Genomic DNA, 17850 nt, shown 5'->3' with positions numbered 1-17850 from the left:
CCTAGTCGCCTAATTTTAAACGAAATACAGGGTTGTCAACGTTTAAAGATCGATAAGTTTAGCATAGAATCAAATACCATATAGGTTGCCTCATAATCTCTGAACATTTTATTCCATACATTAAGACAGGTCGGATAAAGATGGGTAAGACAATCAGTTCTATTTAATTTTTAGATCAAATGGATACAAAATTTTATAAGAACAATAACCGTCAATTTAACTGCTTTATTCAAAACCAATTTTGAAGCTTTGCTTCACAACCGATATCTCATCCAAAAAAGCAAAAAAAGACACTCAACAAAAGTGCTATTACAATTTCTAGGTTATGACTATCTGACACACTGACACATGAACCAAGAGTAGTTAAACGACCATAACTCATACAGTTAAGTATGAGAATTTGATTACCATTGATTCTTCTCCCAAGGGACAGCATTACCAAAAGGGTATACGACACCAAGAAATTCAAGGTTACCCTCAGCAGTAAGGCTGAATTTAATGATTGCACTCTCGAGCTATTGCTTATGGTTCGAAAACGTCGGAGGGAATTGGTGCAGGAGTCGCAGGACCACGCACCAAACTCTCCATATCTATGCAAAATTTTTCCGAGCATTTTTCAATGCTATATTCCTAGTATTCTTTGCTATAATTTAATGCGCAGAGATAAACTTCCAAAGCAACCATCGTAATGAAAGTATAACCATACTAAGCGACAGTCAAGCCTATGTGATCGAGTTTAGCGGAACGTATACCAGAAGTATAGCCAAGAATGAACTAACTGAAGAGCTTGCCCTTTCGCAGTATCCACAAATATGGTAGCACCTGCATTCTTCAACGCCGTGGGCCCTCATACTATAAAGGAGCTGCTCCGCAAGGAAGAAGGAATAGGCAGTGAGAGGTATTGGCAAAAACTCCAAAGCATGCGCCATGCCAAGTTGCTAACGGGGTTTATAACCTCAACAGGTGTAATTACGTAATCAACCTCCCTAAGGAGAAACTCAGGCTACATGTCGCATTCTACACTGGGCACTGTAAGCTGAAGAAGCACTTACATAACATGATACATAGCTTTTTATGCAAATCGCCAGTTCTGCAGATGCAGGATAATGGCCCTTAGATCCATGTTTCCAAATATGGATCACATCCCATAAGAGAGGGCATAATAGTCCTAGGCTCGCGGTGCAATTCTCATCTATTTACCTTATCTTGTGGGATGGTAAAACATACTATTACTTTTTAAAGAAGAATTTCTGCGGCTTTTTATTGCCAATATAATTGATTGAAAGAAGTATTTTACGACTCCGACTACTACACATAAACCGCCATTTAAAAAATAATTTTTCAATTTACAAAATAATAAGTGTATAATTTATCGAATTTTTTTTTTGCATACAGAGAAATGTATATCAATTTTGTTCTAATTAACTGCACATATATGTACGTACTTAATGAGTTTAGCTTTTGAGTAGTTGAAAAATATACCTAAAGGTCGAAATTATGAATAAAATTCGTAAAACCGAAAAGTAGTTTATAATGTGCTTATTATCTCCAAAGCGTAAGACCAACTTTCTCTAATTCTTGCATGTACTTATTTTCATCATCTGACAGTAGGCGCACCATCATAAGACGCCGGCCCTGTAGAGCACACAAAAAATATGAAAATGAATAAGAAAAGAAAATTTTGTGGTTTAATGAAAAAGTCGCGTCTACTAAGCACCTGAATATGCAACATTTGAGCGCCAATTAAATTTAATTTGATTGGATAAATGAATTTGTCGATGCCGGTCGGTGGTATACCCTTTGGCACAGAAAGCATGGGTTCTTCCAAAATTTTCTGGTCACTTCAATGATAGATGGAGAATTTTTACTTTGGTATTTTAGATAAGGAAATCAACGAAATTAGACTCACATGGCCTGGAACTGTTGTGCGGTATCAGCCATTTTAAGTTGTTTCACGACTTTAGATGAAGATCACGGAATTATATTAAATGAAAGTTAGGGTTCGATAATAAACCAGTTAAACTGTTTCTATTGTTGAAAACGTAGACAAAAAATATTTCGTTAATTTTGTAAACGTTCAATAATAAATTCGTTGACATAAAAATACACGAATGAAATCTTATAAAATTATGAATGAAAACCAAAGCTTGAATGTAAATGAAATATATGACATCAAACGTTATGTGAATTACAGTTATTTTTTAGAATTTAATTCACAATGAGATCGTGTTTTGCTGTTTCGGTATTTAAGGAAAAATTTTCGTTGTAAATGTTCATCGTTCTCGGTTATACACGCTTTCTCGGGAGCACTTATGAGCTTTAAATAGAAATATCTCGAAAACTAAGAGTCTGAGGAGGGTATATGTGTATACATTTTTTAATCCTGAGGACCTCCTCCATCCATCCGTACAATCAAATCGCGGCGCCAAAAGAATCGTAATATTGCCCTTATGTACAAAAAAAGAGAAAGAGAGCAATCTTTATTACGATATTGCCGACTTATTTCAGAAAATTTGAAGCAAAAGTGGTTCTACAACGAATTCCCTACATATCTGAAGGGGTAGGAAACCCATTTCCTACGGTAAAAAAACAGCCTTTTTTCAAAACTTTTTCCTCATATAAAAAATTAAATATTTTATTTAACTTGCCCACGTTGGCAGGATAAGATAGATCCTTACAGGATCATTTAAAATAAAAAATATGTGTTTTAGTTAAAACCTTAACATAGAACTTAGGCGAAGGAAAAAAAATCGAAAATTGAATTTTAGGCAGACTTTTTACAAAAAAAATAAATTTTTTCTCAAATAGTTGTAATGGAAAAAAATCGTTCGTCCAAGTCTTTAAGAATTGTATCTCAAAGATCTGTGTAAAATTTCACGAAGATCGGTTGAGTAGTTCTCTATAAATCTAGCCAACCGACTTCAAAAATACACTTTAGAGAAAAAAGACGGCGTACTTAGTCTAGCTAGCCTCGCGCGCCACAGGTTCTCAAGGCTGTATCTCTGAAACTATTATCCGGATCAACTTGAAAATTTAGGACAATATTCTAGAGATGTTGTTTAATTTTATAAGGCAATAATTCGATTTTTCATTTACACTCGGGTTCTCATTTTTCAGTTTTGAGGATAAACATTAGAAGAAAATGTTCCAAATAGTTCAAGCTGTATCAGAAGGTCTCAAAGTCAGAAATTCTTTTAGTATGCAAAAGCTCGGAAAACTTTTTTTGGATTTTATAGAATACCAAAAGTGAGACAATTCGACGACTATATGGATTTTCATCTCCTCGACAAAACTCAGCCACTGGTCATAATGTTGAAAGGCTTTGATTCAGCTTAAACACACAGTTTAGGTTGAATTTGTTTAGCATAGAATCTCTGTCATAGTGTACATTTACTATAAAATATTTTTCAGAGCAAAATTCATAAATCACACTCAAATAGCAAAACATTTCAGTGAAAAGCCATCAACAATCAATATTAACGAGTAAAAGTAGATAAAATATGGCTGCAGAAGAATAGTAAAGTTAAAAGTAACAGCAAAATGGAAAACAGCCACAAATTGACAATGAAAACGTAACAAATCTCAAAAGTAGCAACCAAGTGGCCGGCCATTACTTCAGCTGCCGCAGACAACGCGCCGCGGCTGACTACCGGCAAAACTGCCACCATAAATGACAAGACGACTGCATAACTTTGCGTCAAGTCTCCGAGGCTTGCCTCAAATATGGCACTGACAGTGGTCATGGCAGTGGCAGTGACAGCGAACACTACGAACTGGCGAACTTGTGAAGTACCGCTTCGCAATTGAGCTCCTTCGTCTAACCGGCCATTTCTCTGCATACGTCATTGTTATTGCAGTTGTTCGGTTAGTCATTTGTTTGATGGTTTTGTTGTTGTTGTTGTGTGGTTATGTCTAGTTGCATGGAAGTTATTTAGCGTGTGTTGCTCTCTCACAACAGGAATTCCTATTTGCTCGTCATATACTCGTATATTTATGTATATAAATAGTGGTGCTGAGCGAGTATGTATATGTTTTCCTTATTGTCCGCAATGAAGGTCATCGTTGTCCAATTATGGCGCGTTCGCATCCGTTACTTTGTTTACGATTCCTCTTAGAGCATTCCGATTCTCCTACAGATTTGGTTAGTTGTTATGAAGTTTCTGTGCCAGGCTATGCTGTCTTATGCCGCTTGAGGTGTTAAAAAGGAAGGAGAAAACTTGTTGTCTAACGATATGTGGATGCTGAAGGTTGCTATAAAAATTTATAGTAAGCGCTTTAGCATAAAATTTTACTTTTTTAAATAAGTTCTTCAAGAAAAATGGTAATAAATTGTTTTATAGCAATTACATAGTCATCAGAAACATCAGCTTGAGAAAGTTTATTGAAGAAATGGGAAAAATGTAGAAATATTCAGGGATAAATAATTAATGGTTAGTTCTAAATAACCGTTCCCATAATTTTCCAAAAAATTCTACTAAATCTCATGCCGAAATTTTATAAGGTCTTTTGACCCTTGCTGTGATACTCTTGTGTTAAAAATATAGAGCAATCTTCAACGATTTCGTTTATTTTCTTTTTTGTTTTCTTCAATCAAAAACGAAAAACTGTACTTCTCAATGGGTTAATATACTGTTTCTTACATATACTGATTTTTTCTGATACGGTCACATATTCGGCTAACGGAAAGCTCAGCTTATCTCCAGTTATCCATGAATACCTGAAGAAACTTCGGACATTATTACAGTTGTCTAACCTAAATATCAACGTCAATGTTCTTGAATTGGAAACTTTTCGATACAAATATCAGCACGAAAGAGAAATTGATATTCCTCTGACAGTTTCAATGTTAGTAAGAAAGTTAGAAAAAGTCTTGTCTTGAGAAAAGTTCTCCAGACCTTACCTACAATTACCTCAAATTTTTGTTTCAGAAACTAAGAGTGTCTCTCTTATTTCGCCCTTCCAAACGATAAACGCTACGCTCTTTTCCCTTTCTTTGGGGTATTTTCAAACAACAATATTTCAAAATAGTTTCTTTTCGGTATTCTCCAATGTTTTGGTCGACAGAACATAAAATTCCTCAGAGTTTACGATATTTAGACAAGAAGGTATTTTTCTTTCCAGTTTTCATATTCTTTTAAGAAAAAAACGATCAATGTTTCGAAAGAAAGAAATCTCATCTAATATGTCAGTAGATATCCTTTAACTAGAGAATACTTGGTAGACACTATTTCAAAGCTTTGCACGTCATATTACTGTATATAACCTCATATTTTAATAAACTTCTTCAAAGCTTTGATTTGGTCCACCTTTCGTTTCTGCTGCAATCTGTTCCTTATAACTTATTACCTCAACCACACACTCTTTCCCACATATGTACCACTTTTACAGCGCTAACACAAGACATATTCCGTTCAGTTCCTGTCCTGATCCCGTACCCAAACACCTATCTACACGACAATAAAACTCTTTCAAATTAGTGCTTACCGACAAGGATAAACCTTACACACGATTTTTCTTACAGAGCCCGGACAAATTATATATTAAAGTTGTTGAATTAGAGCCAAAGATCACAACATTAGGCACGAATCTCGATGAGTCCATACGCTTGCAGAGGGATCACGATGAGACTCTTAGGAATATACAGGTTAGTACAATTCTTATGCAAGTTTAACAAGTAATAACATGCTGCTCTCATTCTACCGTAACTAGAATCTACCCGGCCCGATGGACGAATTCGTACAGAAGGCAGACAAATTACTCGCCAGCAAGCGTATCAGCTCCGAACTAGTCAACGCCATGGCCGATACGCTGAATATCATTTGGCAAGATATTTTGCATTTACTGCAAGACCGCCAACACATACTCCACCTCGCCACACAGCTGCAAGAGAAGATGGCACAGTGTCAGCGTCGCATGGACCAACTGGAGGTCGCCTGCATCGACACAATGCTGCCGATCGAAGTGACGGCCGTGCAAGAGTTCCTCAACAAATTCAAACAGTTACGCATCGACATGCTCACGGCGGTAATGGCGGCGCTAAAAGATGGCAACGAGCTGCTCGCACAGCTGAAGGAACTTGTCAACCTGGAAACATTAGACACACGACCCGAGCATATCAAGCGTGATGCCGCACGCGCCGTTCACCAAGTCCAGTTGTGGTTGGAGGCACTGCACGATCGCCGCAATGCTTTGGAGACTGCGTGGCAAACGCGTAAAGTACAATTGGAACACTGTCTCACATTGGCGCTACTCGGACGCGAGTTGGACGAAGTGGAGGCGGCCTTACGGCAACAACGCAGCGAAGTCGACAGTCTCTTCAGTTTGGGCGAGTGCGAACACACGGCAAATAACGCTCTGCACAACTATCGTGAATGGAAACAGCAAGCTTTGCTGCTGCGTGATCGTGCGCTGAAGATCACACGCGCTAAGGAAAAACTACAGGCCTCTGGCACCTTTACTGGCGATGAGGCTTGTGCGCGCGCTTATAATGTGCTGAGCGCCTGTACGGAACACCTGGACCTGGTGGATCAACGTGAACACTGGCTGCAGCAGTCACGTGACTTCTTCGCCAAGGCCGAAAACACGTTGAGCGTGCTCGAGAAACTTGAAGTGGAGTTGGCGAATGTGCGTTTGCCGCCCAATACGCCTGAGAGCTTCGCCATGTACGCAAAGGTGACGCGTGATGTGCGCAGTTTCACGGAGGAGCCACTACGTCTCGGCTATAGCATATTAGACGAAGTCGGTCGCACACAACCCGAAACGCAAGGTGTAAAGCGTGTGCTCGACGAAATTGAGAATCGTAAGACGTACATCGAGAGTATTTGTTCGACTAGCAATGAGGACCATCAACGCGTACAGAAGGCGCTCTCGGACTTTTTGACGCAGTACAATGATTTGCTCAACTGGCTGATGTCGTCGGGACAATTGTATTTGCAGCAGCATGTCGATATGGGCAGCACATTGGAACAGAGTAAACAGTTCCTACTGCAACATCACGAACTCATGCAGGATTTAGAGGTTGTTGTGTAGATTTTTAAGCAAATTTGCTGCAATTAATTACAAACTACTCTCTTACAGATCAAAGGCGAGCTCATAAATTTGCTGCTTGAGTCTATTAAAGCGCATCTAGAATCGTTAAGTCCACAACAACGGTACGATGTCGATTCTAAGGCTGAGGCGCTGCACAAGCATTGGATTGAACTGAAGGATTTGGTGCTGAAACGCGTCGATTGTGTCTCCTTGCTTATTGAATTCTTCGAGAAAGCTAATGAGTTGGCCAGTCAGCTGGATAATCTGGATAAGCAGCTAAAACAAACGGCCGACGAGCAGAAGCTACAGTTTTTGCAAGAGAACTGGAAGCACATACGCGCCGATTATGCAGATTTGAAGAGTTTGGGAACACGTTTTATCAATTTGAAAGTGTGTACTTCTATTTTATATAGTATTTACAAAACTAAATATTTATGGAGTTGTATTTTAAGTGGTAGTGGTAATTCTCCGGCTTTTAGTTATATGTAATAATATTTATCTTTTTAAACACTATTGGTTTTGAGTACTTACATATTCGCTTTATTTACCGAAATACCTGAAAACTATCGATGCTCATACCTGTAATGCTTAAGTGCCCAAATTTGTTGTTGCAATACGCTTTCTAACCTATTTTGTTCCAAATTTATGTGCTTTCCAATTTCCTTGTTAACCACGTGCTACTAACAAAGTTTATTACTTGATATTTTTAAGAAAATATGGTGCACATGCTTACTATATTTAAAGCTTTAAGTAGTTCTTCATCAAGTCGAAGATATAAAATGATAGGACAATACAGGGCCTTTTCTGGGGGTTAGATACAATATTTTCGAGTCAGTTCTCACTTTGTGTCTATCATGTCTATAATTCTCCTCTGTTTTAATTTTCCTTAGCAAAGTATTTGTTAATTTCAAAGCCAACATAACATGAATAGTTACTTAAATCAAAAGAGAAACATTGATTAAACAGAGTATTTTAAAATTAGTTAACTATTTTGGTATCTGACATAAACATCGACTAAAAAAATAGCTGCAAAAAGGTTTATATACTACCTAAAATGCGAAATAACGCAACATCACTTTCAACAATTTTACGGGTGAAGGAAAAACGATATAATAGCAACCACTCAGCTTGAAACAAAATTTGAGTTCGGTTATAAGATGGTTATATATTGGTTATAATATCTGACAGCGATTTTTGATTTTTTTTTTTTTTTGATGATACGTTGTTTTGCATTTTAGATGGAGAATTTCATTTTGTCTCGCATTTTATAAAATACACACACTTACTTGACTAAAACTAAAAACTTTTCTAATTAAAAAAAAAAAAATAAACCAATGTTCTAGACAGGAAAGACACTTGGAGGTAACTAATTCAAATTAAATCAAAGTGAAAATAATAAGAAATGAAATAGAATAATGAATAAGAATTGTAGGTCGATTTTACTCGGTCAAATTATATACTCGAACCTAACCTCAAACCTAAATTTCAACAAATTCCTAATTCTTGCAGTCCGAATTTCGACTCATATAGGGGGTGATACATTTCGAAGTTCCTTATTTTTTTAATCAAAAACAAAGAAACTTTAAATTTAATGAAGAATGTTTATTATCATCCTAAAAACATTATTTGGCATTTATTTTTTGAAGATTATCTCTTTTAAATGTTGGCCGCGACTACGTCTCAGATGGTCCGTCCGTTGAGTCCAATTTTCGATGACTCGTTCGAGCAATTCTACTGGTAACTGGCGAACGACATGCGTGATGTTTTGCTCCAAGGCCTGAATCGAAGCGGAATTGTCCGCATAGACTTTACACTTTACATATCGCCACAGGAAAAGGTCTAACGGTCTGATATCACACGATCTTGGTGACCAATCGACCGACCCAAAACGTTAAATGATCTGTTCATCGAAGTGTTCTCTCAATAAATCCAGTGATTGTTACTATTGCCATTGAGCCAGAAATGGCCCTCATCGCTGAACAAAATTTGGCTCGAATACGTCGGATCTTCTTGGAATTTTTCAAGTTCTTGTTGTTGTTGTACGCTTTCATATTCGACGAAAAAATTTACAAAATGCGCCGAATTAACTTTTCACGGTCTTTATGTACATTCTCAGCTACGGCTGTTATATTTTCTTCACAGCTTGTTGGACGTGGTCTATTCGGTAATATTTTGTTTAATATTGAAGGCTGGAACTCAAGATGATTAATGGTGTTGCGAATAGTATGCTCAGTAGTCCGATTATGTTGCCCATAAGTTGAGCGGTGCGTAATAAAGTTTAACGATTTGTAAACGTTATTAAAATGAAAGCTTCAAACGACTCACGCGTGATCTGCCAAAAACAGTATCTTTACTTAGATCACTCGATATTTATTCGGGTTTAATTTTAATCGATTTATTTTAATCTATAGCCATTCTATTCAGAAAGTCGTGCACATGTGATGGGAAGCATTATTCTTTGAAAATTATTGTCAAACTCAAGAAATTCTCCCAAATAATATTTGGGAGTCACAAGAGTCAGGCTGCTTACTTCAAAGCGTCAGGAAGCAGCCGAATATATTCGAAAGCAAGGAAATTGGTTGCTAAATATATGAACTGAAGCTAAGAGACGTTGAAGGACAGTTTTGAATATCAGAAATCTTGCTTGAACACTACAAAACAATTGTGATGACAAATGTATCTTTTGCGTTAACCTTAAACGTAGAAAATCATACGTTAATCCAAACCAACCATCCAAATCAATGGCTTTTTTATGGACTGTTAAAACCGCCAATGGAAAGATACGGCAATTTTTCTGTAAATCGATTAGAATAATGTCAAAGCTTTTAAAATTATATGTTTCTTGAATGAGACCATTTTTTTCAGTGGTTTTCAGTTTTATGTCCTACACATAAAGACACAAGAACCGACTAAGCGAACTGCACGTTTAAAGTTGCTCCTAATACAAATGAAGCGTAAAAAAATAGCACGTCATTTCGACATACCGTTATCTTGCTAAGGTTAATTGGAAACTCTACCGAGAACAACTTATCGAATTGAAACGAGCGATTGCTGAATAACGCCTGGAAATAGCGATTAGACAAGAAGCAATAATTTGCCATCATGACCTCATGTTGAAAAAAAAAACAGTTAAAAATTATTTAAAAAGGAGTGGCGAGGAAATTTTGTTCTGCCGACTTATGACCTCAGACCTTGCCTGTTCTGGCTACCATTTGCTCCATTCCATGTAGAACTTCCTCACTCAAATACGATTCACATCAAAACAAGGTACTAAAAATTGGTTCGAATCATTCTTAACCGCCAAGCCGACGCAGTTCTTTTGGGATGGAATCCATAAACTGACGGCGAGGTGAAAAAATGTTATAACTTTAGATGATCAGCTCCTTCAGCGAATTTTCTTTTATCTCTTCTATTGACTGAAAACGGGTTGCATTCGGTTGATTGTTGACTTGTTTGCATGTCAAACTCATAAACCTTTGTCAGTTATAAGCTCTCCATGAATGTGTGACCGAATTTCGCACGATCAAGCATATTCAAAATGACCTGTTTACTGTACTCATTCCGAAAAAAAATCGGCTTTATCGGGACGAGTCGAGCAAGAACGTGTTTCATACCCAAAATATCCACCACAATCATTCGAACGGACTCACGAGAGATGTCGAGCTCTCTTGCCATCTCTCTAACACTTGCCTGACGATTTTCAAGCACCATACCCTTCACTTTTTAAATATTTTTATCAGTTGAAGCGGTCGTAGGTCGTCCAGAATAAGGCATGTCTTCAACGATCTGTCGACCTTCGTATTTAAAGGCTTTGTACCACTCGTAGGCTTGCATTTTTAAAAAACCATAAGCCTTTTCCAACAAGTTTCCGCATACGAAATTTAGTTAGAAATACAAAATGTTTGACAAATTCTTTATTGGATATTTTTACCCAAAATAAAATTTTTTAAAAATCGCACTGAGGTGTACCGACATAAGCAACTGCTGCGAAGAATCTAGTTGACAGGTCGCGCTTACATTTGGCATAGTAATTAAGGACAGTTAACTTAGTAAAATACATTTTGTTGACGATAATGTAGAAAAACTAAAGATGAGCTACTTTTCTCAAACTAAATAGTTCGGACAAAGATCAATCTGACATTTTCGTAAGAGTTCGAAAAATTTATTTAGTATTTATGTATTAATACAATAACATTAAATTTGATGATTTTTTGAAATTTGCAACAATTTTTTTCAGTGTGCTAACAAGTACTTTCTGCTTGAGCAGCAGTTGGTCACGCAGTCAGCACAAGCACTTGCTACATTCAACTCATTTGCAATTAATTTCATTATGACAGCAGAAATTAATTTTTCTTAGTGCCCACTTCTGACATGTTAACCAAACATGAAATATATTTTTGACGACGCACTAATGTGCTGCTGATTTAAACATTTCTTTATGGTGGTGAGAAGAACATAGATGATGTGTGAATGAAGGAGTAGTTTTGTAGTAAAGACTGCGGAAGTGGTTAAGGGCCAAATGAGAGCAATTGCTTTTTAATTTAGCGAAATAAAAATGAAATAAAAGAGAGAGAGAGAGAGAGAAGTTAGTTGAGTTTGGCAGTGAAAAGTAAAGAAAAGCAAAAAAAAAATTTTTATAAAAAAAAAATATAAATGCGAAAAAGAGATTTTTTCTAATTTTGGTTAAAAAATTTACAGAAATTAGTACTCAGGTAACCACAACTAAAAAAAATGTAAATTTGAAGAAATGATTTTTTTTAATTTTAAAGCAATTTTCTAAATTTTGGTTTAAAAATTTTGAGAAACTAGTAACTAAGTAAGCATTTTCTGACTAGTATTTAAAATAGTACAATCTTTAAACCTTTCAAAATTAATCAGCTGGTTTTATACCCACTAACTTACATACATCCATCTGCTCCCTTCAATGTATATACTCCCAAAAAAATCTCGTTTTTTCCATCTTTAAGTGAAAATCATATCCAAAACAAAAAACTTATTTAATGACTGCTCCACTTCACACTCTACAAAAATAGAAGATTTCGAGTGAAATCAGAATTCGTAGAAATTATGTGAGTACACGCACTTAAATATCCCTTTACATAGGCGTACTTTCGCATAGCTGCGTGTAAAAGTAAACATTGCTGCCAGAGAACTGTATAATTGCAGTATGTTGCAAGCAAATGAAGCTATTAAAAGAGTTTCCACTAAGTTGCAGCGTAGGAAACCAACAAAAATCTACTTGGCGAATATTTGCAAGCAGATATTGTATTTTTAGGCAAGCGCGAGAAAGCAAACAAACAGAAGTAATGAAGTGAAATTTCACTTGCAGTAGACTTGCAAGGCAATAAACACTTGCTAAAAATAGGCCAGATCCATGAGAGTAGCCGCTAAAACTTCATGTTACGCCACAGACGTCTGGACGAATGTGTTGAAATGTGAGGAATTGCTGGCGAAACTAATCAAATTTGAATTTACATTGTAGAAATTTCATTGCATTACATTAGATACAGTGTGTAGGTAATCATACACTAGTGGCTAGAGAATGTTTAATGAACCCAGCGAATATTTGAAAGGGTGGCAAGGCAGCGAACTAAACGGCAAAAGAATTATTTACGAAGTTTGTGTCAAGCATTTTTTTTTAACAAAATATGTCATATATTAATTATTAGAAAGAGTAGACTGAACAAGTTTACATAGTCATTCACGCCTAATTGTAGGCAATATTTTATATTAAAATCGAAATTTTGCCAAAAGTTCAGTGTTCTGCGGATGTTTTAAGCCCTATGAACGGGCGAAAAATATTAGAAAATATAAGGATTATAATAAAAAAAATTAAAAAAAAAAATTAAAAACATATTTATAAAAAGTTCACACAGAATAGATTGATATTAAAAAAATGATATTTCATGTAAATTTTTTATAAATAATTTGTAATTCGTTTTTTTAATTTTTTATTTTAAATTTTTTTATTTTAAATTTTTTTTTAGTTTTTTTTTTGTTATTTTTTTTACCATTTACCATCACATTTTGAACTATTTTTCACATTTATCGAATTTGGATTTTTTTAATTTTCCTTCAACAGTTGTAAATAGTTTCCAAAGTCAATATTTTACTTAAAATTGTCCAAAAAATAAATAAATGTTGCCTACATTGAGGCTGGATTTGGATAAGTAAGCACCAAAATAGATACAAATCAAAAAACATGCTACAGTATCTTTTATATATCAGTAGTAGTTTCAATATAATATAATATTTCAAAAAATTACAGAATTATATGGCTAAGCCATATCGTCACATCATAAGTCGCCTAATTGTAGGCAATATTTTATATTAAAATCGTAATTTTGCTAGAAAATTTTTATTCAGCTGAAGCTTTACCGTCTATAATTGGTCTAAAACGTAGAACAAACTTAAATATACATATTCTTATTCTAATCTTGTTCAGTTCTTTATGCAATTAGATAATTTTTTTTATTTTTGCTTATCACCATCACATTTTCGATTATTCTTTCACATTTATCCAATTTTTTAATTATTCTTCAATAGTTGTAAATTACTTCCAAAGTCAATATTTTACCTGCCCAAAAAATAAATGTTGCCTACATTTAGGCTGGATTTGTTTGGGACAGACCCAAAAGCAATTCAAACCAAAAGCGCAAACATGCTACCGTCTCTTTTATAGCTCAGTTTTAGTTTCAATATAATACAATAGTGCATAAAATTGACAGAAGTTCATAAAAATGATAAAAAAGATAAAAATGTAAAACAAAGCGCCTGAAAGTGCACTTCAATTTTTTAAAAACTCGTGCATTCATTTTTACAGTTTCGACATTTGACAAATAAAAAATAATCAACTAATAAAGAAACTAATTCTTTAATATCTAAATAGCAAAAAATGTCTATATACCCCACACATCTACTTATAAGCGCGCGTAAGTACGTGATCAAGTTGAACACATGTGAGTTAAACTGCATGATTTGTTTTGCTTGGCGAATTTTGCAAAATATTTCAAACCATTAAACAACTAACTGTGTGTTCTACAAGTACAAGTTCATACATACATATATTGTTTGTATATAATATACGAAATTAACGATATATTTTAAATATTCATTTATTTACTGTGTAGAAGATTGAGTAGATTTTTCGAAAATTATTAAAAAGGAGCAGCTGCACAGGCATCTGTGCTCTATCTCACATTGAAAACTCACAAGTAGTATATGCCATGCTGTTGAGTCTTAAACAAATATACATACGCTTTGAATGTATGCGTGGCAGCGAAAATTGCTTGCAACATGCATGAGTTTTCTCCATAAGCTGATCAAAATAATCGAAAAAGACATGACAAGCACATATAAATGTGTTTTAACATAGCCAAATTGCTGAGTAGAAAGGAAACATGCATTCGGGTTCTAAAAATCTCGGTATAATAAAGCTTTTTACTTGAAAAAACAAAAATTGTTTAGACACTTTTTATAGCAAAAATAAATATTTTAGAAAAGAATAAAATTTGAATATTCGAAAGTGTCACGATTTTATTGTTCCGATTTCATTATTTCTAAAAAGTACACAATAGCTTACATAAACCTGGCATATAAAGAGGCTGGGTATCGTTACATTATTGTTTTTAACCAAGAATTCACGAAAAAATTCTTTGATCAATTCTTTTTTAACAAATGAAATTCACCAAGCTCATAAAAAACACGCCTAACTTTACCAGCTGCTACAGACAAAGTAAGCTATGAATCCGGCTAAAAATTGTATCGTACTTAAAGGCCATACATATCAATACAATAGAAAAAAATTGACAACTGCACCAAACTGCTCCAACCACCGAAATATTCTCATAATTTTTAAGAAATTTCGTATAGAAGAATTATGTCTATCAAATTTATGTTTCGTCGGCAAGCAGCTCATTTGTGAGTTATTTTCAGTGTAATTCTCACCAAAAATGTAGATCGTCAGACAAATATAAGTCTAACTAAGAGATATCTGGCTGATCGCTGCTGAGTCTCTATGGCTAATTCGAGAATTTTAGATAACAATTTCTGTTAAACTTTTTTGTAATAAAACACTGAAGAATAGGTTCTTAGACACCTCTAAGAAAGTCATACTTAATTGTGACAGAACGGTTATCCGTGGAGTGTTAAATTTTTTCATATTATCAGATAGATATTCAGAGTATCAAGAGAATAAGAAACTGTAGCTTTTAACCACCTAATGCATTTATTAAAGTTATGAAAATATACTCTATGATATGTTTTGTTATCTTAACAATTAAAGTGAAATTTGTTTAGCTAATTTACATTTAAAAAAATTCGATATATTGAGTAGTCGAAAAAGTCTTTTCTGATCAAACTTCAATTTTTTTTTTTTTTATTTATACTAATAAGTAAATAAACAAATATGTACCATTTTGGTCGACCACTTTGCCATTTTTCCGCTAGAGACATTATTCCATCAGTGTAAATTGAAATTACGAAATTTCCAGAACGAAAGCGAGCGAAGCATTGTTGTGCTACACGAACTGATACAGCATCGTCTCTGTAAACTTCACAAATTTCATTGGTGGCTTGCGTGGCATTCTTCCCTTCCATTCTTTTTTATATAAAAATTTCAAAATGTAGCGATTTTCGTCATTATTTTCACTGATTTTTGAACAGCTGTAACTTTTTTCAACTTCACCGAATTTAATTTTTTGGTTAAATGAAGCTTAAAATCTCACCTTTCCAACTGTGTTTGGTATGATACAATGTGATTGGTAGCAGTGGAGATATACAACTGCAACGACATCTATTGACAAAATACGAAAAGACTACCGACTACCCAATATTAACAAAATAAGCGACGATTTTGAACGAGAAATTGATGTTTTCAAAAACAATATTTTGTGTTGTTTTGTTTTTTTTTTTAACTAGAAACCTATGTTTTCCAAGAACTGTAATTCTTTTATTGTTTTTTTGATGTGGCCCTTAATTAAAAATTGAAGGGTGCATGATAATAGTCTTAAGTGGTAGGATATCATTACAACATGAACTGCTCAAACATAAGTGCACTCGAACACGCCATTAAATAGACAATTACAAGCTAATAAAGCCGCTTCTAAGAATTCTTTTATCTATAAACTAATAAAGCATGCTGCAAAACTCATAATTAGGTTAGCTTTGAGGAGATTTCACTAAGCACTATAACAAATGTGATTGGTAGCAGATGCAGCAAACACAAAACAAAAACTAAAAAACAAAAAACGAAAACAACCAGAGCTAATAAATAACAAACTAATTGAGTATATAAATATAGTGGATAAACGCTTTCAGCATTACTATTAATTAAATTATACACTTGCAAACCAAAATATACAAGTATTTTCCTAAACAGACTTACATACGTATATGTATGTAGATATAAACATATTTATATTAAAAAGCTACAACTGTACTTAAGTATTTACATATATGTATAAACCACTTACAAGCGCCTGGCTGCATACAACTCCCAGCTGAGCGGCACAGAATAGTGCAACTTCCGTCCCTTTTGCTTTGATTTTGAGATTTTTCGAAAGCGGCACGCGTTTTCGAAGCGCTTTCGGGAGCGCGCATGCCGCTATACAGCACTTGAAAACACAACAACAAATACTGAGCATTTAACACAAAATACATAAATATCATATGAACTTATGTATAAGCTTATATACATATGCTTGCGGTTCGGAGAAAAATAAACACAAAATTAGTAACAAAATGTCTATACAAATGTATGTATGTATGTCTATACATATGTACATATGTATAAATAGAAGTATTAATGGAAAATAAGAGAAAATCTATAACGGCAACATTTCTGCTATTTCTGTCATTTCAAATAACCAACAACAACAACAACAAAAACAAATATGTATGGCGTTGGGCGCACACGCATAAACTACCGTGCTCACACACACAAACGCATTTGGCGCTGTCGTACAGATCGTGGATCCGTATCTCGAAACGAAATCCTCAGTGACGGCAGTCGAAGATATCCTCAACGGTTTCAGTAAGCGTCAAGTCGATGTAACAACCAGTCTAGACAATTGGACAACGCAAATAGCGGAGAAGCGTGAAGTCGAAATCATACTGGAGAAAATCATGAGTGACAATGAGGAGGTGAGTGGTGAGAGCGGTATATGAATTGTTTGAATGTTTTAGAAAAATCAATAAAATAATATATTGGAAAAAAAATAAAAATAAATGAGTATGTATTCAAAAAGTAAAAAAAAAGACATAAGTAGAAAAAAATGGAAATAACAGTAAATATATAGAAAATATAATTTTAAAGAAATTTAAATAATAATAAATGAATAAATAAAATAAATAAATAGAAAAATATAGAAAAATAAGTAAAAACCAAAAAATAAACTGAATTACTAAATTAAAAAAAATTAATTTATAGAAAAAAAAATAAAAATAATAATAATAATAAATGAAAAATAAATAAATAGAAAAATTTACAAAACGTAAAAAAAAACAAAAAGTAATAAATAAAATACAAATAGCAACAAATATATAGAATAATAAAATTTAGATTTATAGAAAGAAATTTAAATAATAAAAGGAAATAAATAGAAAAATATAAAAAAATTTAAAAAAAATTAAAAATTAAAAAAAAAATAAAAAAATTAAAAAAATAAAAAGTTGCCACTAAAATAAAAATAACAATAAATATATAGAAAAAATTAATATTAAATAACAAGTAATAAATAAAATAAAAATTACAACAGAGATATTAAATAATTAATATTAACTTAATAAAAAATTAAAATAAACAAATTCAGATTATAGTAA

At 34.0% G+C, this 17850-nt stretch overlaps 1 protein-coding gene across 5 annotated transcripts in view; it reads left to right on the top strand.

Moving 5' to 3' along the window:
* The window catches only part of LOC126762947 (titin homolog), a 162793-nt gene that overhangs the window by 61540 nt on the left and 83403 nt on the right, over positions 1–17850 (top strand). For all 5 annotated transcript variants that reach the window (XM_050480034.1, XM_050480035.1, XM_050480033.1 and 2 more), the window contains 4 exons: positions 5522–5644; positions 5710–7017; positions 7078–7419; positions 16996–17172. In XM_050480034.1, the coding sequence (XP_050335991.1) occupies positions 5522–5644; positions 5710–7017; positions 7078–7419; positions 16996–17172 (1950 nt within the window). The remainder of the gene's footprint in view (positions 1–5521; positions 5645–5709; positions 7018–7077; positions 7420–16995; positions 17173–17850) is intronic.

The sequence above is a fragment of the Bactrocera neohumeralis genome, chromosome 6 (genome assembly GCF_024586455.1).
Source record: "Bactrocera neohumeralis isolate Rockhampton chromosome 6, APGP_CSIRO_Bneo_wtdbg2-racon-allhic-juicebox.fasta_v2, whole genome shotgun sequence".
Taxonomy (NCBI): domain Eukaryota; kingdom Metazoa; phylum Arthropoda; class Insecta; order Diptera; family Tephritidae; genus Bactrocera; species Bactrocera neohumeralis.
The sequence above is the reverse complement of the archived record's forward strand: the minus strand, read 5'-3'. Positions and strand labels throughout refer to the sequence as shown.